Source organism: Dreissena polymorpha, chromosome 1, assembly GCF_020536995.1.
Source record: "Dreissena polymorpha isolate Duluth1 chromosome 1, UMN_Dpol_1.0, whole genome shotgun sequence".
Taxonomy (NCBI): Eukaryota; Metazoa; Mollusca; class Bivalvia; order Myida; family Dreissenidae; genus Dreissena; species Dreissena polymorpha.
The window spans coordinates 63,844,853-63,870,181 of record NC_068355.1 but is presented as its reverse complement, the minus strand read 5'-3'; the positions used below and the strand labels follow the sequence as shown (position 1 = coordinate 63,870,181).

The 25,329-nt window shown below is 36.0% G+C and overlaps 1 protein-coding gene across 1 annotated transcript; it reads right to left on the bottom strand.

Moving 5' to 3' along the window:
- Positions 1-102: 102 nt before the first annotated feature.
- LOC127832366 (uncharacterized) lies at positions 103-25,029 on the bottom strand. The gene is made up of 6 exons (XM_052357804.1): positions 23,312-25,029; positions 9,011-9,154; positions 8,082-8,153; positions 4,188-4,340; positions 3,975-4,035; positions 103-574 (listed from the first exon to the last, which is right to left on the bottom strand). Exons 1-6 carry the CDS (start codon positions 23,542-23,544, stop codon positions 527-529), a joined length of 711 nt encoding a protein of 236 aa, XP_052213764.1. The 5' UTR covers positions 23,545-25,029; the 3' UTR covers positions 103-526.
- Positions 25,030-25,329: the final 300 nt, after the last annotated feature.

The following is a 25,329-nucleotide window of genomic DNA, read 5'->3' as shown; positions in this document are numbered from 1 at the left end:
CGCGTTAACAAGAAAACGTTGCACGCATGCACGGACACCACGCCATGACATAAGCTCTTCAGGCTTTCGGCCAGTAGAGCTCAAAAAAAAAAAAGCCAAGAATGCGTTCAGCAAATTTTTATCAACTAGTAGTAAGCAAATATTCATCTGAAGGTAAAATCAAGCTAACCAAGCATGTGTTTCAAGTGGCTGATTGCCATAACAATCAGATTCATAACAAGCAATGTGTTCACAGACACATAAACCAAGTCCTAGTGGCCTTTCCGAAATGGTGTCTATATGCATACATGAGAACTACAATTAAAATTCTGCCTGTCTAAAAAACATTGCTTGTTTGCAATGATCACTATTTAGCATTGTACATGTTGTTGTGGTCAGATCTGATTGTCCCTTAGGCAGATTGTCTATAACATCCAGTCTGAAGCAAGAAAGCAACAATAACTGTGACATTATGGTCCTTTAAATGGTTCACAAATCTCTTCAACAAATGTGGACATGCACAGTTGATCTATGGGTGTAGACAAAGTCACTCTTGGTTTTGAAGCCGTGGTAGCTGCAGACTGTTCTTGGGTATCTGCCCATAGGAAGAAAACTTACTCTTAACAGTAAAACAAATAGTATAAACTATTGTATTTACATAAAAAAAACAAGATGTGTTTGTGAAACACTATGTCCTTATATATTTGACCTTGAAGGATGACCTTGACCTTTACCTTTTTATCTATTTTCATCAACAGTGACCTTTACCCAATGGGCCCCAATTGTAACCCCAAGCTAAGTTGAGATAGGAGTTATTGCACATAATGCTTGCCTAAATTTTGCAAAGTACAATACAGATAAGTGACTTTGAAATGATTAAACCTGGCCCACTGTGAGGAAACAAAAAAATAGGGTGTTGGAAAATACCATATCACAATCAATAGATATTCATCACTGATAACAACAAAACATACCTTGCAAAGTTGCAAATGTTTCATTAGCAGGCGATAAAAGAATAAGTGATTGTCTCTTTTGTCAAAACAGACATTTAAGTGAAACTTTAATAGCAAACTTTCGGCATGTATGCACATGGATTTTTATACATTCACACTTAACGTCAATTACATGTGACGTCCATTATTACAAAATATATTCAAACATATGTAATCAGAACTTGCCAATTTACAGAATAAACGATATAAAGGAGTCATTGATAAATTCTTATGTTTATGTATGATTGTAAATCAATTTACAATATATTAATTAGTATCATACAACAGAAATAATTCATGTTATTAATAATAATTTATTATACTTTATTATTTGCAATGAGTTTTTTATGCCCCCGGATCGAATGATCGGGGGTATATTGTTTTTGGCCTGTCCTTATGTCATTTTGTCTCCAAACTTTAACTTTGGTTAAACATTTGCAATAATTAATTACTTTTGCAATATTGAAGAAAGCAACTTGATATTTGGCATGCATGTGTATCTCATGGAGCTGCACATTTTGAGTTGTGAAAGATCAAGGTCATCCTTCAAGGTCAAAGGTCAAATACATGTATATGGCTTCAAAGCGGGGTCAAAACTTTAACCTTGGCCATAAGTTTTGCAATGTTTAAGATAGCAACTTGATATTTGGCATGCATGTGTATCTCATGGAGCTGTACATTTTGAGTCGTGAAAGGTCAAGGTCATCCTTCAAGGTAAATGGTCAAATATATGGCTTCAAAGCCGCGCAATAGGGGGCATTGTGTTTCTGACAAACACATCTCTTGATTTACTTTACATGGCATGCAAAACACTGAGTAGGCTAATGACTTGACCAATCATCTAAAATGTGGTCACCAGAGAACACCTGAGAACTGAGGTCACATGTCAAAAGAGTTCCCACTTATACACACCACCAATTGCCAGAAATTAAACAAGAGGGCCTGAAAGGTCCAAATTTGCTCACCTGAGATACAATTGAACTGACCTGTTTTGTGCTCTAAGATATCATTAGAACAAATGATCAAGTTTTATAAAGATTGAACTATAAATCTGACTTCAAGAGTGTTAACCAGGTTTTACTATAGCCATATAAAGCTAAATGCCCCGCATGCTGGTGGCCATGATTTTCAACTAACCTTAACCATTTTGGAACTCGTCAAATATATCATTGGGGCAAATCGTCTGACAAAGTTTCACAGAGATCAGTCAATGGCCTCAAGAGTGTTAAAAATGGTATACTACAGCAATAAATATCCATATTAGAAAAAATGCCTCGCCCCCTAGTGGCCATGTTTTTCAATCAACCGGAACTATTTTCCAACTTTTCTTAGATATCATTTGGACAAATTTTCTGACCAAGTTTCATGAAGATCAGACTATAAATGCGGCCTCTAGAGTGTTAACAAGGCAAATGTTCACAATGCACGACAGACAAAAGGTGATCACAAAAGCTCACCATTGAGTATGTTGTGCTCAGGTGAGCTAAACATTTGGCGACAAGTTTCCACAAATGGAGATTAAGTACAGTCCAACCTGAGAAAAGCGGCCTGTCAAGGGAAATGGTCAAAGCGACTGTTGTCGACTGTAATGGTCAGTTTTGCCATTCCAATTGACAGAGCACTCTTATGAGGTTGGACAGTACTTATTTAAAAGATAATCATCAGACAACTATATAATATTGTCAGACATGACTCTATACAGTCAAAACTGAATTTACCGGTCACCTGCAGACAACGGTCTGTCTGGAATCCCCCCGACGAAAAACACTATATTACACTCGAGTTTAACGGCCACCTGTCCATAACGGCCATCGGCCACTATATTCCACTCCGAAATTCATGTTTGACCTTAAATCAACGGTCAAGCGTCAGTCGTCTTGACTCGCAAAAATTAAAAGCACAGCACATCATTTGTCTGTCTATTTTGCGGTTAAAGCGTCTGATAGTGGTAATTGCCTTTGATGTTATAAAAGCAGCCTGCTGCGAGTAAACAAATAACAAGGTGTTGAGACGGTTTGTTTTCCGGGATAATTGTGGGGGTATCTTCAAAAGAAAATATGTCAGAGTTTGTGACACGTTTAAAGTAATTATCGCTAATTAAATGACCGCTAATTAGTGCATTGTACTTACAACATTGAGTATCGATTTGAAAATAACATTTTTGGATCATTCTTTAAAGAGCTTTCTAGCGTACACAACACTTTTAAAAGCAATTGGAATAATAAATCACGGAATAACAATGAGTGTTAAACGTAAGTTCCTCACATTAGAGGAGCGAGTCAAGTGTTTGAAAATGTTTGAATCATGGTAAAAGTTCGCGTGTAATAGCAATAAGCTCTGCTTTTTGTGTGATGTTTGCGTACAAAAAAATATAACAAACTTTTTGCATCTTTTTCTTTGAATTAGAACGGTACAGTTACACCATACTATCAGTTTATGACAGCGAATCTGCTTTTTAGACTTGTACTGACGTGACGTCAACGGCATGTGACAAGCTTTATTTACTGAATGAACGAGATGCATGGGTAAACTATTATATCAGCGTTGATAAAGTCATTGCTTTAGTTTAACAATATGATATTTATAAGATATTATTCTGTATTATTCCATGTACACACGTAAGTTATTTCTGTTATTATGCTTAGTTAATGAGCCTTTGTTTTACACTGTATGCAATTGACTGGGTGGGGTAACGACATAGCAATACTACCAACTGACAAACCATCTTAAAATTATGATCCGAATTCAATGGTCACCTGTGGACAACGGTCACTTTGGACATTTCCCTTGACTGACCGCTGTTCTCAGGTTTGACTGTAGATTGTTACCTTTTATGAGCCTCAATCTTCATTCTTCCTAAAAGTAAACTGATAACCCAATGGAATTTTTCAAACCCATCTTAAAACAAAGTTGCTTGGCACTACTACCAACTTTGTCCTTGTCTTAAACTAAATCTACTTGACCTGGGTGAATGGGCAACCACTTATTCCTATCACTGCTTACCTCTACTGAGAGCTCCACATTTTCTGTGCTATCTCGCAGTTCTTCCAGACTTGATACCTTCCTGGAAGAGAAGGCACAAGGTAAACACTGTTATATATATGAGCCTTGCTCTATGAAAAGGGGGTTTAATGCATGTGTAACTGGACTTAATTGTTTTAAATACTGGAAAGAGTCTTTGAGTGTCACTTTAAACCCAATAGCAATTTTAGTCACCTTTCTTCTTGCCGAATAGCAGCTCCAAGTTCCTTTATCTGCAGCTGATTTCTCTCCAAGACTTCCTGAAGATCAAACACGGAGGTCTTCAGTTCCTTGAAATTGCCATAGTTACACTTTGGAACCATGAGTTGACCTAGCTTGGCCTTGACCCTGTAGATTCACACCAAATTTCACGTCATTTATAAGGAAACATTTGAACATGATACAGTCATCGATCTTCAATATAGACTAAGGATAAATCAAGTAATGTAAAACTATTCAAAATAAACATAAACAAGAGCTGTCTCCATTGGAAAACATATGCCCCCAAAAAAATGCTTTTTCGAAACCTAAAACGCAGATTTCATAACCTAAACGTGGACAATAAGTTGAAGGTCAAGGTCAAAGGTGTCAAAATTTGTGTGCGTATGGAAAGGCCTTGTCTATATTCACATGCATACCAAATATGAAGGTTACATCTGAAGCGACATAGAAGTTATGAGCATTTTTCGAGCGGACACACAATTATTTGATGATTCAAGGGCTGTAACTCATAAGTGCCTGGGTAAATTTGGCTGATTATCGAATTTAACCTAGATTTTATTGCCTTACACATTTTTATGAAGTTTGATGAAGATCGGATAACAATTGCTTGAGTTATTGAGTGGAAGCGAGAAACAAGAGGCCCATAAGGGCCTGAATCGCTCTACTGCTATAAACAGAGTCACTGTGACCTTGACATTTGACCCAGTTAACTGAAAATAAATAGGTATCAAGTCCTCTTTAATATAAAGACACTGAACAAGTTTGAAAAACGGATGAAAATTGTGGACTTTATCGGATAAACAAGAAAAAGTAACCATTTTACTATTTCAAGTCACTGTGACCTTGACCTTTGACCTAGTGAACTGAAAATCAATAGGGGTCTTCAGCCAGTCATGATCAATGTACCTATGAAGTTTCATGATCATAGGCCTAAGCATTCTTGAGTTAACATCTGGAAACCATTTTACTATTTCGAGTCACTGTGACCTTGACCTTTGACCTAGTGACCTGAAAATGAAAAGGGGTCACCAGCCAGTCATGATCAATGTACCTATGAAGTTTCATGATCCTAGGCCTAAGCATTCTTGAGTTATCATCCGGAAACCATTTTACTATTTCGAGTCACTGTGAAATTGACCTTTGACACAGTGACCTGAAAATCATTAGGGTTCGAGTCCTCATTAATACAAAGACACTGAACAAGTTTGAAAAGAATCGGATGAAAACTGTGGACTTTATCGGATAAACAAGAAAAGTCTAACGCACAGACAGACAGAAAGAAACCATGCCATCCCATAAGCTCTTCTGCCTTTGGCAGTAGAGCTAAAAACTCAATTTTTCGATGATTCAAGGGCTGTAACTCAGGAGTGTCTTCGTCAATTGGGCTGATTATCGAACTTGACATAGATCTCATGATTTTACACATTTTCAAAAAGTGTGGCAAAAATCTTATCACATTTTCTTGAGTTATTGAGCGGAATGAGAAATAACGCAATTTATCGATGATTCAAGGGCTGTTACTCAGAAGTGTCTGGGTCAATTTGGCCGATTATCAAACTTGGCCTAGATGTTATTGCCATACACATATTCATGAAGTTTGGCGAAGATCCTTTGAAGTTTGCTCGAGTTAATAAGCGGAAACAAGAAAAAAAGTATTTTGATGATTCAAGGGCCGTAACTCAGCAGTGTCTAGGTCAAATTGGCAGATTATCAAACTTGGCCTAGATGTTATTGCCTTACACATTTTCATGAAGTTTGGTGAAGATCTGATGACAATTGCTCGAGTACTTATTGAGCGGAAACGAGAAAAAAATTAATTTTACAATGATTCAAGGGTCGTAACTCAAGAGTGTCTGCGTCAATTTGGCCGATTATCGAACTTGACCTAGATGTTATTGCCTTACATATTTCCGTGAAGTTTGGTGAAGATCTTATGACAATTGCTTGACTTATTGAGCGGAAACTAATCCGGACGGACAGACAGACTAACACACTTACAGACTGTGCTATTTTAATATGCCCCCAGAACCTGTTCTAGGAGCATAACAAATAATTTAGATCACTAAAGATCAACGCGATAAAATACAGTTCTCATGCAAAATCATTAAAACTGATCTTGCACAAAGTTTTACTTTATTCTGCTGTTATGCAAGCACATATTATCATGCAGAAATGATACTTTCATCATTCACCATATGAACATTACTGACATCCTTTACTTTATTGTCTATGTGGTAAATACAATAAATATTTAAATCTAACATTTGAACAAGATTTCTTTGAGAAATACAATGCCCCCCAGTAAGCAAAATCAATAGGGGTCATCTGCGAGTCATGATCAATGTACCTATGAAGTTTCATGATCCTAGCCCCAAGCGTTCTTGAGTTATCATCCGGAAACCACCTGGTGGACGGACTGACCGACCTACCGACCTACCGACATGAGCAAAGCAATATACCCCTTCTTCTTCGAAGGGGGGCAGGTGGTGGTGGTGGAGGAGGAGGAGTAGTAGTAGTAGTAGTAGTAGTAGTAGTAGTAGTAGTAGTAGTAGTAGTAGTAGTAGTAGTAGTAGTAGTAGAAGTAGTAGTAGAAGTAGTAGTAGTAGTAGTTGTAGTAGTAGTAGTAGTAGTAGTAGTAGTAGTAGTAGTAGTAGTAGCAGTAGCAGTAGCAGTAGCAGTAGCAGTAGCAGCAGCAGTAGCAGCATTACAATACCAATACTTAAGAATGATCAAATGGGAAAAGGTAACCTAGCACTGGCAGTAAATATGGGGCTCATTTACAGGTCAGATTTGGAATCTCTGCTGTAAAATGAGATTTTGAATGAATTAAAGGGAGGCAAATCTGTAATAAAAAGAACATGCATAAACCGTAGTTGTTTCCCTTGCTTGAACCATGCTTAATCCTTTTAACGCCTATTTCCAGTAACTGTGACCTTCATCTGTGACCTTGACCTTTGACCTAGTGACCTCAAAATCAATAGGGGTCATCTGCGAGTCATGATCAATGTACCTATGAAGTTTCATGATCCTAGCCCCAAGCGTTCTTGAGTTATCATCCGGAAACCACCTGGTGGACGGACCGACAGACCTACCGACCGACATGAGCAAAGCAATATACCCCCTCTTCTTCAAAGGGGGGCATAATTATAGTTTTTTTAGCATTTTCCTAGGCTAAATTGTATTTGCCCAATCAAGTAACAGTTATGTCCACAACTTTCCAGCTTTACCGTGACCTTGACACAATTACCAGAAGTCCCAACTACTATCCCATGCTAGCTTTTCATGCAAGATACGTCTTAAGTTTCATCATGATTGGCCAATGCAAACTTAAGTTATTAATCAGAACTACCATTTGTGTCCATTTGTATATTTTCAGTAACAGTGACTTTGAACTGACTGACCCCAAATGATATAAAATTTCAGTGCAATATTTCCATCAACAGTTAAGTTCTTGGGTGGATACTGTTCATCGTTTTTTAGTAACAATGACCTTGACCTTACATTGTACTTACACATAACACAATCCCAAAATATGTCCCATACAAGCTTGCTTTATCCCAGCTTTGTCATAATTGGTCAAATTTTCTAACTAAAGAAAACCAAATCCCTACAAATGCAATCTAAACTATCTACATAGAACACTTTAGTGTAATACCATCAAAAGTAACAATATTGACACTGGTTCTTTTTTTTGTAACAGTGACCTGGAATGACTTACCCCAAATTCAATATTTGAATCTCTTAATCTTGTTATATCATGCCTGTCATAACCAATCATTGTTACCCTTGTTAAAAAATGTTTTCCTTCACAATACATATCATATGCTGTCAATTGTATATGTATAGAAAGCACACTTCAATACTTACTGTCTTGACACATCTGATAGTGTTCTTTGTACATCATCTTTTTCTGATAACTGGGAGCGGCTTTTCACCAATCTATAAGATTAAAAACCAAAATCACTTTAAATTTACATCTGAGTGTTATCATTAGACCAAGTACGTCAGATTTCTTAGTGCAAGCATACATGTTGTACAGTAACATTAAAATTCACAAATTTTGATTAGAACTTGATTACACCTAGAGGCAATAACATGGCAAAGCAATTCATTTCTTGACAAGTATTTTTTTCTATTTAAGTATTTAAAACTAGAATTGTGTCGCAGACACTGATGTCCAAATAACACATGTTGTAAGGAGCAGACAAATCCACCATATATTTCAAGTGAACAGTAAGACAAAACCCTTCAGGTGCCAAAGTTGGTGGCAGTCAGAAATCCTCCCATAAATTCATCACATTCAGCTGTGAAAAGTTGTTCAAAATCCGTAGAGCAATATTAATTCAGATAAACAATTTTTTTTTAGGAAATATAAATGCTTTAGCAGAAATCAAAATCAATTCAGCCAAAATTCGTTTGGCCGAGATCATCTATACAATAAAGTCATTAAACAGTAAAAATTTGAGCAAGTTCTACCTCTACCATATCAGAGTTAAAAAAACAATCTTTGGTAGTAACCTTGGACAAGTGCATAGCTGAAGGCCTCCCACTGAGGTGAGGCATATAAAGAATCAACTGTTCAAAACCCTGTATTTTATCATATGTACCGGTACTCATCCCCTGGAAAGACTTGCTTAGGAATCCAAAATTTGATGAAAAAAGTACTTAATATAGTGCTATGACCTCAAATTGGAGAACTAAAATAAAGACTTGCCATTTGCTGACATTCAAATATATTTCATATTTGTAATTACTAAATGTTCCGTACAAACAAAAACTAAAACAAAGCCCCTCACTTCATGCTGCTGTCAATCATGTTCTCTAGGTGCATTCTTAGGCCCTTGTCAAGCAGTTTCCAGCCACGCTGATTTTTAGCCCTTTTTGATCTCTCCGATTCCTTTGTAGCATTTGTGTCCTTGGAAGCTCTAGGTTTCTTTACTCTGAACAAATAAATATCAGCATGTTTTTACTTTTAACAAATGAATTACTTTAATTGAGTTTTAATTGAAGATACATTAGTAAATAATGTAAATCCCACTACCCAATTTCAATCTACACCTGACACAATATTGTCATATACTGCACTTTTAACACAACTTTTTCAACCCCAATAAGCGCATTTGGCATGACTACTTTTTAAAATATAAAAATGCACAGTGTTTGTATTGTTCACATTTTGTGCCTGTAGAACGACCCATTCTCAAATGAAGAATTATTTTTTTCCCCAAATGGGACCTTAAAATTAAAATCAAAGGTTTCCAAAAAGTGAATAAATAAATAAATAAATAAGTCTTAAATAAATAAGTCTCAACATTAAGGGGCATCTTCCATCAAGCTGAACCTTTTACCTAGTTTAACCTTAGACAAGGGACAAAATTGTCACAAAACCAGGTTTTCATTGTGAAAAAAAAATCTGATAAAGGGAGAAAACTCAAACTGAACTTTTGAAATGACCAAAAAAAATTAACCCCCTTTGTAAGTTTTTTTTTTTTTTTAAATCTATTTTTAGTCGTGGCGACCTTGACATTGGAGATATTGACGTGATTCTTTCGTGGGACACACCGTCCCATGATGGTGAACAAATGTGCCAAATGATTTTAAAATCTCACAATGAATGACATAGTTATGGCCAGGACAAGCTCATTTATGGCCATTTTTGACCTTTGAACTCAAAGTGTGACCTTGACCTTGGAGATATCGACGTAATTATTTCGCGCGACACACCGTCCAATGATGGTGAACAAATGTGCCAAATGATTTTAAAATCTGACGATGAACGACATAGTTATGGCTCGGACAAGCTCATTTATGGCCATTTTTGACCTTTGAACTCAAAGTGTGACCTTGAGCTTGGAGATATCGACGTAATTATTTCGCGCGACACACCGTCCAATGATGGTGAACAAATGTGCCAAATGATTTTAAAATCTGACAATGAACGACATAGTTATGGCCCGGACAAGCTTATTCCGCCAGCCCGCCAGCCAGCATTCGCCAATCTAATAACCAGTTTTTTCCTTCGGAAAACCTGGTTAAAAATGTAAGACTCAAAACAATTTTATCTCAACTGTAAAGCCTTTGTAACCCAAAAAACAACATTTATTTCCCAACTTAAGTCAAAACCGCATAATTGTTCCCAATTCAAAGGGACCATGCCCAAAGTTTTGTAAACAAGAGATGTGTTTGTCAGTGCTCCAGCTAGGCTTAAATCGAAGGGCACCGCGCCCTGCCCTCCCGAACCTCCGCCCTGCCCCCCCGAACCTCCGCCCTGCCCCCCCCCCCAAAAATAATTTATTTTTATTTTTTTTTACACATGATTATTCATAAATCTCTTATTACATTGTAATTACTTTAATCCTCATTGTAGACATTATATTTGAATGGTTTAATAATAATGGGAATAATACAATAATTTATAACATGTAAATTTACATGCAATAGGAAGCATTCCAGAAACACCCGCGCGGTCGTACGTGCCCTTTTCACAAAATACTGCGCGTCGAAAGTGCCCTTTTGACAAAAAAGCCCCCCTGCCCTTTTCAAATCCTAGCTGGAGCACTGTCAGAAACACAATGCCCCCTTCTGCGCCACTTTGAAGCCATATATTTGATCTTTGACCGTGAAGGATGACCTTGACCTGTCATCACTCAACATGCAGCTCCTTGAGATACACATGGCCAAACATCAAGTTGCTATTTGAAGCAACATACAATGTTATGAGCATTTTTCACAACCTAAATGTGAAATCTAACTGCAAAGTGTGACGGAAAGACAGACAGACGTACTGACAGTCCGATCACTATATGCCCTCCTTCAGGGGCATAAAAATCAATGAAACAACACTGGTATGTGAATAGATTCATTGCTATTAAATGATCCCTCGATATTTTATAGCTCACACATTCGGATGTACACTTTCATTTCAGTTTGTAAGATTAAATAGAATCAGAATGTTAGAAAACTATATATGTATACAACTTGAATAACACATTAATCACCTGATTGGTTTATGCATGTAACCATAGGTGTAAACTAATAGAATTAATGGCTGCCTGTATGTTAATGTGACATATGATACAAGAGCTCCGAGTGTGGATTTCATTTATGTCCTAGGATAATTTTGTAAGACTCCTTAGGGTTGTTTTTTTAAAGGGACTTGTTCACAGCTTGGCTCATGACTTTTTTCATAACAATTTTCAAATTATGGTGATAATTGCATGCTCTATCATTGACTATGTGTTGTTTTCATCCGAAACAATCAGTTAATAATAATGTTTAACTTACATGCATGCTGCTAAAATATTTTCAAGTTTAACAATAATTATAATAAAGAAATGACATTTCTTATTACTGGAAGCAAGTAGTTTCTGCCTATCATATCATTTGCGAATAAAACTAAATCATAACCTATGGAAACTGTGCAAGGGATAGAAATGTCAACCAGAATAGTGTGTTGCAACATTGTCGTGTTTTTTTAGTTCATTTATTGCTTTTCTCAATTGCCATGAACAAAGTCTGCTAAAGGATGCCCACTGATCATCCCTGCCAAAGCAAAAACTATCACAGGTTCTGAGAGACCAATTATATGGAATAGACCAGAACTAAACTCAAATTTCGTCTGTAAGTCATGGCAGTAATTCAGTTTATAACAAGGGACAAAATTGTCACAAAACCAGGTTTTCAAACAAGGGCTGTTTGTAAAACATGCATGCCCCCCATATGGGCTGTCAGTTGTAGTGGCAGCCATTGTGTGAATACGTTTTTTGTCACTATGACCTTGACCTTTGACCTAGTGACCTGAAAATCAATAGTGGTCATCTGCCAGTCATGATCAATGTACCTATGAAGTTTGATGATCCTAGGCCTATGAGTATTCTTTAGACATCATCTTTAAACAATTTTACTGTGTCGAGTCACCGTGACCTTTACCTTTGACCTAGTGACCTGAAAATCAATAGGGGTCATCTGCGAGTCATGATCAATGTACCTATGAAGTTTCATGATCCTAGGCATTAGCTTTCTTGAGTTATCATCCAGAAACCATCTGGTGGACGGACATACGGATGGACGGACATGAGCAAAACAATATACCCCCTCTTCTTCGAAGGGGGGCATAAAAAGTATATTTATAAATAGAGCTTTGTCACCGACGTGACATATACACCCACATGCTGCATTGACACAGAATATTTTGCATGCTGTCTTAACACAACAAGAGAAGCTAATTTATAAACAAGCAAATTCGTTGAATTGATATCCCCCGCCAATATGCTTCTGGACACAAAAATGTTATATTTGACACAAAAAAAGATTTTTTTCAAGATACAAAGAGCCATAACTCCGTTATTAACAGATGGTGTACAATGCCATTTGGCGTGCATCATCCTCTCAGGCCTTTTTCTGCCTATCTCACGGGTCCAATAGTCGGACCCATTCCCAATGCCAAAATATGCATATTTTTACCCAATTCTCCAAAAAAAAATAATCCCAATTTAAAAAAAATAAAAAAAATAGAATTTTTTTTTTTTTTTTTTTTTTTTTAAAGAAGTGTCTTAAGACATATGATTATTAGACTCTATATCTCAATTTTATTTTTTAAACAACCTACAAAATATATAACCATAATTTATATGATTGTTATCCAAAATGACTGGAAAACCCCCTGCCCAAATAAGGCTTTTGTCAATGAAAATTCTTCCCAATTTGGAAGATTTCGCGACTCGAAAAATCCCAATTTTGCTAGGTACTTTTTCCCTAAATAGACAGAAAAAGGCCTGCCTCTTATCCATATATATACTCATACCAAGTTTCAATTAAATCCGCCAAAGCATTTCCAAGATATGGCTCCGGACACAAAAAAAGCATTTTTTCAAGATACAAAGGGCCATAACTCCGTTATTAACAAATGGTGTACAATGCCATTTGGTGTGCATCATCCTCTTATATAAATATATACTCATACCAAGTTTCAATGAAATCCGCCAAAGCACTTCCAAGATATGGCTCCGGACACAAAAGAGCCGGACGGAAGGACAACGCCAAAACAATATCCCTCCGCCAATGGCGGGGGATAACAAGAGCACCGCCTTGCGGATGCAGAGTGCAGACCGCTCATCTATTTTTCTTTTTAAAGGTGAAGGGACCTACATGTATCTCAATGCTTCAATAAAAAAAGATAGAAATGGTGGGGTGGAGAGGGTAGCATACATGTAGTGTGGGGGTGTGGTAAAGAAATAAAAATGCAAAAAAAAAATTCAGGTGGGGGGATTCTTGGTTGGGATAGTTGGCAATCTTTCAAAAATAAAATAATAAAAATAAAAAAAATTGATTTTTAACCATGTTTCAAAAAAAAATGTGTGGGGGGGGGGAGGGGGTTGGGGGGGAGTATAGTGTGAGGGTGTGGTCATTTATAAGATGATCTTTAAAAAATAAAAAATAAATGAAAAATAAACATTTTTTTTTGGGGGGGGGGGGGGATTCTGGGGTGGGGGGATGGTTTGGGTGGAGTCTATTGTAGTATGTCAGGTAAGAGTTGTTTTGTGAAAGTATCAATCAAATCTGATCATTAATAACGAAGTCATGGCAATTTTAAAATTTAATTATTTGACCTTAAGAGTCAAGGTCATTCAAAGGTCAAGGTAAAATTCAACTTGCCAGGTACAGTACCCTCGTGCTAGTATGAAAGTATTTCAAGTTTGAAAGCAATAGCCTTGATACTTTAGAAGTAAAGTGGATGTAAACAATAAATTTAAAGTTTATATTCAAAGTTACTAAGTCAAACAAGAAACCGTCGGAGACGGGTGATGCTCCCCAAAGTTTTTTTTTGTCACAATATTGCACTATATATTCAGATTAAAGGAAACGTCTTGAGGGGCATAACTTTGGACAAAATAATACGATGGATGGTTTAGCAACTTAACAATTTCAAAGGGCCATAACTCATCTAACCAGAACCCCCTAATAACATGCGCATCTCCTCAAGGTAGTTAAGCTTCCCATAAAGCTTCATTTAAGTCCAGTCAGTAGTTGGGGAGAAATAGCCCGTACAAGAATTGCACTATATGTACAGTTTATAGAAAATTTCAAAGGGCCATAACTCTGTGAAAAATCATCCGACCATAACCAGCTGATAATATGCACATCTCCTGTTGGTAGTGAAGCTTCCCATAAAGTTTCATTGAATTCCCGTGATAAGTTGCTGAGAAATAGCTCGGACAAGAATTGCACTATATGTACAATGGAAAATTTCAAAGAGCAATAACTCTGTAAAAAATCATCTGACTATAACCGGCTGATAATATGCACATCTCCTGTTGGTAGTGAAGCTTCCCATAAAGTTTCATTGAATTCCCGTAATAAGTTGCTGAGAAATAGCTCGGACAAGAATTGCACTATATGTACAGTTAATGGAAAATTTCAAAGGACCATAACTCTGTGAAAAATCATCCAACCAGAACCGGCTGATAATTTGCACATCTCCTCTTGGTAGTGGCGCTTCCCATAAAGTTTCATTGAATTCCGGTCATTAGTTGCTGAGAAATAGCCCGGACAAGAATTGCACTATATGTACAGTTAATGGAAAATACCAAAGGGCCATAACTCTGTGAAAAATCATCCGACCAGAACCCGCTGTTAATATGCACATCTCCTCTTAGAAGTGAAGCTTCCCATAAAGTTTCATTGAATTCCAGTCATTAGTTGCTGAGAAATAGCCCGGACAAGAATTACACTATATGTAAAGTTAATGGAAAATTTCAAAGGGCCATTACCCTGTGAAAAATCATCCGACCAGAACTGGCTGATAATATGCACATCTCCTCTTAGTAGTGAAGCTTCCCATAAAGTTTCATTGAATTCTGGTCTTTAGTTGCTGAGAAATAGCCCGGACAAGAATTGCACTATATGTACAGTTAATGCGAAATTTCAAAGGGACATAACTCTGTGAAAAATCATCCCTCCAGAACCCGCTGATAATATGCACATCTCCTCTTGGTAGTGAAGCTTCCCATAAAGTTTAATTTAATTCCGATCATTAGTTGCTGAGAAATAGCAATAGCCCGGACAAGAATTGCACTATATGTACAGTTAATGGAAAATTTCAAAGGGCCATAACTCTGTGAAAAATCATCCGACCAGAACTGGCTGATAATATGCACATCCCCTCTTGGTAATGAAGCTTCCCATAAAGTTTTATTAGCCCGGGCAAAATTGTGCACGGACGGATAGACACATGGACGGACAGACGAAGCGGCGACTATATGCTCCCCAAAAAAAAATTTGGGGGGGGAGCATAAAAAGGGCCATAATTCCGTCAAAATGACAACCAGAGTTATGCAACTTGTCCTGTACAGTCCCCTTATGATAGTTTGCAAGTGTTCCGTGTCTAAAAGCAATAGCTATGATACTTTAGGAGTAAAGTGGACCAAAACACAAAACTTAACCAAATTTTCAATTTTTTAAGTATAAAGGGGCCATAATTCTGTTAAAATGCCAGTCAGAGTTACATAACTTTGCCTGCACAGTCCTCTTATGATAGTTAGTAAGTGTCGCAAGTATGAAAGCAATAGCTTTGATACTTTAGGAATAAAGTGGACCTAAACACAAAACTTAACCAAATTTTCTAAGTATAAAAAGGGCACATTATTCTGTCAAAATGCACACCAGAGTTATCTAACTTTGCTTGCCTAGTCCCCTTATGAAAGTTAGTAAGTGTACCAAGTTTAAATGCAATAGCTTTATACTTTATGAGAAAAGTGGACCTAAACACAAAACTTAACCAGACGCCGACGCCAAGGTGATGACAATAGCTCTTTTTTTTTTTCAAAAAATAGATGAGCTAAAAAAACAATATAAGATGCATATTAGATGTTTTAACTTAGCGAGTTTACTAAACGCTTATTTGCAAACCTCAGTTTCCTTGACACACCTCCACTGAATAGAGTACTATGAAATACATTTTTGGTATCTTAAAATGTTTAATGCATCATTGATTATCACATGCATTTTATTAATAACTTCTATATGTACATGTATGATCTCATTTGTTATTCGATCGTATTTTTGCTGAGAGTGACAATTTGTGTTATGCATTGTCCGCCATCTTGATAAGAGTGATATACATGTAAGCGACACAGGTGCACATAGCAACGTAAAATCGTATACTTTGTCCGCCTAATTGACAATTCGCATTTTGTTTAATAAGTATACGGTACAGTTACTGTTTTAATAATTAATTATCTTTAGGACCATAATGATACAGATACTTTTTTTTTTCAATTAAATTATGCGTAGAAATAAATGAATTGATGACACTGTATTAGTGTGTTTTTTTACTGTTTTGGGAATGAGGCTGAGTCCCTTTGGATTGGGAAAATTAAAGGGCCGTCCAACAGATTTTGGCATGTATTGAAGCTTGTCATTAACTGCTTTAAATGCTTAATATTGATAAATTTAAAAATTTCAACTATAAATCTCCAGTAAAAAAACAAGAGTACAATTTTTAAAAAAGTAACCCTCAACAGGGTTCGAACCACTGACCCCTGGAGTCCTGGAGTAAAAAGCCTCCCGCCTAGACCACTCGACCATCCATGCTCATAGACGGTGTGGATGTATTGTTTAGCTACATGTATATAAGCAATCCTCGTAGTTTCCCAAAATATCAATACAACACTTTATCTGTTGGACGGCCCCTTTAACTGCGTTTTGACTAAAATTGAGAAATTAGTGTTGTTTTTTTGCTTTCAAATGCTTTAAAATTGAGAATACAAGTGTTTTCAGTACCGGTAATATATTTACTAAGGTTGAACTTTTATGGATGGGAGTTGAACAAAATATTGAGATATAAAAATATAAATATTTTTTTGAAACCTTCCATTGGGAAAATTAGCGGCGTTTTCATACAAATTGGTAACTTTACTATTTATCCTGAAAATTTTAGAAAACATATTCAAATAATAAGTTGCATATAAACATCAAAGTTGTGAATGATTTCCTGCAAAATCCTGTATTTTATCAACATTTATTTTGATTTTATTAAACCAAACATTTTTTAATTGAAGCCGAGCTTGACGGATCAACTGTCTAAATCGGGGGTCTTGAGCCTTGTGTTCCATAGGATAACCTGCCTCTGACTGCACAAGGTTTGCATCAGTACACTTGACCATCAATGAAGCTTTGCTATAAACAACATCTGACAACTATGCACTGGACTCAATATTTGATACATAATCCCCAATTTTAAAAGTCAGAATTGTAGAAATGAGTGATTGATAATCAGTACCGATAATCTGTTTGGCTGTGTTCATTTTCATTTTACACCGAAATTGGTTACCTACTACTGAACGAGTACTAAAGTATAAGAGTATGGCTCCATGACACTGAAGATGCGAACAAATGTGAATCAGTTATGTGTGAAAAACCCAGTTTCATGATCAATGGATAGTTTCAGTGGTTCTGTGGCGTTGCTGTACCTACCAAACTAATCAGTGTACTCCTCCACAAAATCGTGGCCAGTTACTTACATGTAGGAGCCTGATGATGGCAACACAGTGTAATCCTCATGGAAATTGTGCAATTTATTCTTCATACTGTCATTAATAACATTTATTTTGCCAAGTTAAGAAGTTTAACAAATTATAATTTATTTAATTACCTAAAACTGTAAATGTTTTGTTGCATTCTCTTAGACAATAATTAAATTTGTAATCCCAAACACGCTTTTGAATTTTAATGTTAATGCCATGTTATCATATTCTAGCTTCAAATCAACAGTGCACAAGTCATGTATATTTCGTGTGTACAGTTCATTCTTTGTTCCAATAAAAATCGCGCAAAAAATATGCTGCTTATGTAAAACATCACGAAACTGCATCGAAAGCATAGGTGTACAATGATTTTTGTATAAAAACTAAGTAGCATAGAGACATTTAAAATATTTTAATTTTGGTTAAAACTTGTGTTGTTCATATTAACTAAATTATATTGCAAATGATTTTGAATAGACATTTCCTCAAAATTAATGTCAAATCAAACAAGTCATGCTGTATCTTTATCTTTACGGTTTTTAGATGATTCATTACACAGGTGGACGTATGATTTTCATGATTTTTGGTTTTCACTTGAAAGTACATTATGTTTATTACAGGGTGATGATATGATTTTAACAGTAGTTACATTTAATCTTATTAATTTATTTATTAGTAAGTTGATGGGATGTTTAATAAGGCACTTCTTTGTGCAAGAAAGGGATAAATATTTTTGGAACATTTTTTGATTGAGAATCTATTTTTAAAACATATGTCACAAAACTAATTAAGCAACCATTCAGAGGGTGCATACAATCACCGAAAAGCACCAAAAAACACTCAATTTCTCTCTCTTTATATGCATTATATCGTTTCTAGTGTGTGTTAACGGGTTTAATTAGTTATTGTTATATGACTGTATGTCTATACTACATTTTGCCTCAAATGGTAAATATCGGCAATATACCGACCGAAAAGCAATTCATGTGAAGACCGAAAAGCACTCAATTTCTCTCTATATATATGAAAAATTGCATTTCTATTGTGTGTAAACAAATTAAATTAGTTATAATGGTTATATTTCATGCATATTTATACTACCTTTTGTTTATTATGAGGTATTAATGCCCAAAATTGGATAAATATCGGTAATGTACCGACCGAAAAGCACCTCATGTGAAGACCGAAAAGCACTCACTTTCTCTCTCTATATATATGAAAAATTGCGTTTCTATTGTGTGTGAACAGATTAAATTAGTTATAAATGGTTATATTTCATGCATATTTATACTACCGTGTGTTTATTATGAGGTATTAATGCCCAAAATTAGTAACAGAAATTACACAACCACCTAAGTGTACATACCATGTTTGATATTTCGTTTGATTGTTAGATTTCAGCATATACATGTATAAGGTCATTTCGCTATTAGTTAACTTATCCATATGTTCGTGGGCGAACTCGAATAGTCAAGTGCTCATACAATTGAGCTCACATGGTCCGGCTATGTGCTCATACCTACTTTCGAGAATCATCATGAAGTATTGCCATACTTAATGAACAAGAATGTGACCCGCCTCCCAGTTTCGCGCAATTGGTCAAGTTACCCACGGGTACTACTTCCCCGTACCCCTAAACTTTTTTTTCGTACCAAAAATGTTTCGTACGCAAAAGTTTTTCATACCAAATTTTTTTTCGTACCCAAAATTTTCGTACCCAAATTTTTTCTCGTACCCAAATGTTCGTATCAACATACACAAGTGTGGTGATATACCGGTAGATAAACTTAAATTGATGTTTTATATCCATCCTCTTCAAAAGCATCGTCACACCAGTACTGCCAGTTTTTTTTATTTATTACTGCGCTTACCACATAGATTAGCTCGATGCATGAAAAAATGTTCCTAACTATAACATCATGCAACAAATTTGAGTATTCTGTCATCGGCGAGGAACTGATCAGATTTGTAGTAACTTTCGTTTTAATAAGTTCAAGAGCAGATAACAATCTGGCGAGGAACTGATCAGATTTGTAGTAACTTTCGTTTTAATAAGTTTAAGAGCAGATAACAATCTCAACAAAATATGTTGCTCTTCACTACCATTCAAACTTTTTTTAATAGATCTAAACATACAGTTGTCGCCACCGATTGTTTTTTATAGGTGTGTGATGCCCTAGCTATCATTGCAGGATGAAATTTTTGCAGAATATTGATCGCCATCTTGTCCGCGTCTGAAGACGGGAACATAACATCCGTCTGCTTGAATCCCACATTATACGCATCGTATAGTTTCCTTTCGGACATTTATCAATGCATTTTCTTTTTTGACTGTAATGCGGCCCGAAGTCTGTAAAAAGAGGGTGTCCCGAAGAGTTGACTAAATTTCAACAGCTAACATTAAATCAAGCGCGTAAACTTCACAAAAAAACGATATTTCCTTATTTCCGTTCAAATTTAAAAATGTTTGTATTTATGGGTTACTAACGCTCGATTGGCCATTGTCGGCACGGGTACTACCTATACATGTACCCCGGGTGCGGTAAATATACTTAATCGTACCAGGTCGATATTAGACTGTACCCAAGTTGTATTCCTGCCCAAAATCCATTGTAAAACGCGCTAACGATTATCTTAAACAAACTTCTCTTAAGAAAAACTGCATCAACATGATTTTTGAGTATGAGTTACTTAAGAGTACCCGGGGTACATGTAAGTAGTACCCGAGCCGAAAATGACCAATCGAGCGTTACTAACAGTAAAATAACCAACAGCGGCATAATGTTATATACTTATTTTGGCATTAACATAAATTCAAAACATTTTTAGTTCATAGTGTTATTCAAGTTAAATAAATACATCGGTAGCGAATTGCATAAATCTGGATATCTCTTATCCAGCGGATAACTTTTGGTTATCTTCAATTTTCTTCTTTTCATTTGCATCAAATTAAAGGTATAAATCTGATTGTTTTTTTTTAAACTGCTATTTTATGAATATATCAAGCTCGTACACTTAACAAAAACATACGATATTTCTTTATTTAATGTAGAATTTTGGAAAAGTAAAGCGCTTTATACATAACAATGTTTCTTTCTGGTACTTTTTGAGTAAATAAACAAAACAATGTATAGCATATAATATTTGTACATAATTTATAAAAAGAACTATACTGATACACTATTGATGTTATAAAATTTTGTTAAGTGCGCGTGCCATTGAATGTTGAGTTAAGCGAGAGTTGAGAATTAAATTACACATAATTAAAAACTGATACTATACCGTCAGGTTGATTTATAAATCATGTTTCATCGCGACAATATGTTCATTGTTTCATTTTTTTTAATTTAAATGATTGAAAAATTATGTCAGAAAACCAGCTTTTTGCATTAAATGATCTTTAACATAACGCCATCAGACCCGAATGAATACACATCATTTACTCCAAGCAGGTTATAACAAATACTATAATAAAACAGGGGAAGTCTACACTGTGTATTAGCAACCTGCTGTGGTGATCTTATCAGCTCAATACACAGGAACATGGCTACCGTACTGGAAAAATTGGATTTACAGCCAAAATAACTGATTTCATTTCAGTCTACACTGTGTATTAGCAACCTGCTGTGGTGATCTTATCAGCTCAATACACACGAACATGGCTACTGTACTGGAAAAAATCGGATTTACAGCCAAAATAACTGATTTCATTTATTGCTGAAGTGGTGTTTACTTTAAAAATTAACAACGCGAATTGATCAACCTCACCGTTGCACATTTTTTATTAAATTAATTAATTTACTGAGTTAATTAAAGACGGCGCTAATAAAGTGTGAAGGTGGAAATTAAGAAATAAGATCTATTTTCGCATGACACTGCATACACATGATACATTTCATATATATAGACAGAAATTGAGTGCTTTTCGGTGATTGTATGGACCGCATTCAGAGGGGCCGATATTAGGAGAAACATTGTACATGATACAGATGCCAGATACATGTATGTACAAGGAGACAAGTCTAGCAAGTATTTTGTCAAAACCTTTTTGTTTGTTTTATTTGTGCATACATGTCAAGCAATTTACAATTCAATGCAATCAAGGCAATAAGTAACGTATAGATTGCATTATTATCATATTCAGAAACATGCATTACATGAATGGTGCCATTTATCACAGATCCAAATAAGATTACGACATGATGTATACACAGGATAGCCCGTAAAGCTTAGACATGTAAACATGAAAAAGCTTATTTCCAACGGGGTCCCTGGATTTAGTCGAACAGATCTTATACGTGACTATAAATATATTGTTTTTTCAGTTCTTAATATATAATCGACATGATCCTACACATGATTTCTTCTACGAATTAAGTGAATCTTTCAAAAGTTGACATGATAATACACTGACACGAATAAAAAACATAAAAATAATGAATTACATAAAAATAAAACAAATCTAAAAGTAAAAATACATGGAATTCTCGTCTACCTTCATATCATTTAATAGATGTGTCTTAACAAGTTTCTTAAAAGTAAATTTCGATTCAATGGACTTTATATTATCGGGTTATGCATTCCAATCCGTAATACCATTGTAGTAAAATGAAGAACTAGTAAAGCCATCAACTTGAGGTACATGAAAATTAAATCGGGATCTATTCCCATACTGATGGACATCTGTACATTTGACAAAATTGTCTTTCATATAGCTTGGACATTTATTGTAGAAAATCTTATGGATGTGGTTAAGCCGAAGTTGCTTGCATCTTTTTCAACGTTCAATAAACCAAGTTCTTCAAAATGCGATACAACAAGTGATGTCCTACAATGGGAATTGTTAATAAAACGAACCATTTTATTTTGGACTATTTGTAACTTGTGCTTAAGCTGTTTCGTGAGTCCACAATACCACGAAGAGGATACATAATCTAAATGACATTGTATTAAAGAATTACATAAGCTTTTTCTAAGACTTTTATTTAAAAAATCACGTTGTCTATATAAAAATTTAAGTCTAGAGTTAACCTTCTTGACGATATTATTTACAATAGAAGTACCGGACAAATCAGCATCTAGAATAGAACCAAGATATTTTACATACGTCTGAGATTTTATAACATGATCATTACATTGTATATGAAAATTGTCCACCTTGGTGAGTTTACGTTTCGAACCAAAAAGAATACATTCTGTTTTGCCTAGATGGAGGGATAGCTTATTGTCAAGTAACCATTTACTACAGGACTCGAGTTCTTTGCCTAAAACTTGACTGATGGTACTTGGATCTTTATGTGAATACAAAATAGCACTGTCATCAGCATAGAGTATTAATTTACAGTTGGATGATATACTTGTTTTCATATCATTAACGTAGGTCAAGAACCTGATCGATTTTAATGCAGTATGGTCAAATGTGCACATTTAACTACAGCTTGACATATAAAAACGTGTGTTTTTATACATAAAAGATCAATTGTATTGATAAAAGGTGGCCGATACAACGGATACACATTCTACTGTCGTGATTTCTTACTTTCTATCAATATCATGAAGAAAAAAACAACCTACTTTGAAGATGACTTAGATATGTTATTTTCAGCAGGTTTTGTTTGGGGGTGTTTTCTTTTAGTAACCTTCGTCTTTGCCATAATCATGCAATGTTTTAAGAACAGCTGGCTCAGTTTGTTTACGTTTTGATTCAAACTGTCTCCCGCACTTTTCTGATCAATATATTCTAGCTTTGTATAATTTGCAAATAGGTTAAAAAGCACATTTTTACATGTTCTAAGTTTCACACACATGCTAACGATCCCATGGAAGATTTGTTCCTTGCGCTCGCATACAATGAATGTAAAGTGACCTTCGCTAGAGGAATTGACAAATTAATCTAGATTACATAGTCGATATTTCTAAAATCCTCACAGCTGAAACCATCAAATATGTTTATGTCAAAGCTAAGATAGAGCTTGCAAAAGACGATTCTTCTTCCTTTATTGTACTATATCCCTCTCTGGGGCATTGTCGTACAAGAGAAATGGTTTAAAAGACCGCGGTGTGGCGCAGTTAAAATAATTTTTAAAACTATTTACAAATTCATTGTGGCTCATTTCGGTACCTTCCCTTCCTCGAACGCTTCAAGACTGGGAGACGTCATAAGGTGGTTAGGCAGTTGGTTCGACAGTCTTGTTGCTGATGGAACGAAGGAGTGTCGGAGGTAGTCAGTTTTGCAGTATGGTATGATGTATCTAATACTGCTGCCTCTAGCAGGGCCGAGGTAGTTGTCGGACAGAATATCAATAAGGTTATTGATTATACAGTACATCATGGTAACCTTAGATGTTTGGCGTTTCGCCTGAAGGGGCTGCCATCCAATGTCTGCTATCATCTGTGAACTACTGCTTGTGGTTTGCTTATCCCCTTTCACGAAGCGAGCAGCGCGTCTCTGGACTGCTTCAAGTTGGTCAATGCATGTTTGGGTGTGAGGATCCCATGCGGTAGCAGCATAATCCAGTATTGGACGCACTAAGGTGGAGTAATACGTTCTTTGACAGTGGGAGGGCAGCTGGACAGGTTGTGCCTCAGGAAGCCGAGACTGTTGTTTGCCTTCCAGGTGACTGCAGCTACATGTGGTTTCCAGGACAAGTTCTCCGAGATAGTCACACCAAGGTATTTGCCTTCCTTTACAGGTTCGAGCTTCTGACCATGAATAAGGTAATCTGACTTTATGGGGTGCCGCTTTTTGGAGATGTGTATAACTTCACACTTTGAAGGGTTGAAGGACATCTGCCAGTCTTTTTCCCATCTCTGTTAGGAATCCAGATCAGACTTGAGTGTTACTGCGTCTTGTGCTGTCTTGATGCTTCTGTATAGGAGAGTGTCATCAGCAAAAAGCCCTGTTTTTGAGGTAACAGTGCCTGGGAGGTCATTGATGTAGACCAGAAAGAGCAGAGGTCCAAGGGCAGAGCCCTGGGGGACGGCTGATGTGACGTTGTCTGTGTTGGAGAACTGTCCTTCAACTAGTACCCGTTGGCTTCGACCAGATAGAAAACTTTCTATCCAGGTTAGGACTAACCTCTGATTCTGTAATGACTCAGTTTCATGAGGAGTCGTTGATGCGGAACAACATCAAAGGCTTTCGATAAGTCGAGTAGAATCGCATCGATCTGTTTGCCAGCGTCAAGGGATGCAGCATGGTCCGGTAGGGTGAGGATAAGTTGCAATTCGCAACTGCGTCTTCGCCGAAAGCCATGTTGTTGGTCAGCCAAGATGTTGTGTTTGTCTAGGTGAGACATGATTTTACTATATTGTACATGATTGGACAAATACTGGTACTCTTTAAAAGCATGCACTATCACAAACATTACTGTGGTGCATGTGTTCTAGTAAACTCTGAACTAAACGAAGTTGTTATTATATTTAATACAATAAATATACTTTTTAAAATAAAAACAGCGAAAACAACTTACATGAAAGACAAAATATAGGTAAACAATTACACATATTTAATTTAAAAAAATATATCAATGTTTTATTGGCCTATGATAAAAAAAATTTTGCAAACAACTTAAACACCAGTGCTATTAATT

Excerpts from the sequence above, each read along its gene's own strand:
- LOC127832366 (XM_052357804.1), bottom strand. The coding sequence starts at position 23,544 with ATGTGTGTGAAACTTAGAACATGTAAAAATGTGCTTTTTAACCTATTT. Across the intron at positions 4,341-8,081 it reads CTATCAGATGTGTCAAGACA|GGTCAAGGCCAAGCTAGGTC; the intron begins GTAAGTATTGAA and ends GTGAATCTACAG. Across the intron at positions 4,036-4,187 it reads GCTATTCGGCAAGAAGAAAG|GAAGGTATCAAGTCTGGAAG; the intron begins GTGACTAAAATT and ends CTTCTCTTCCAG.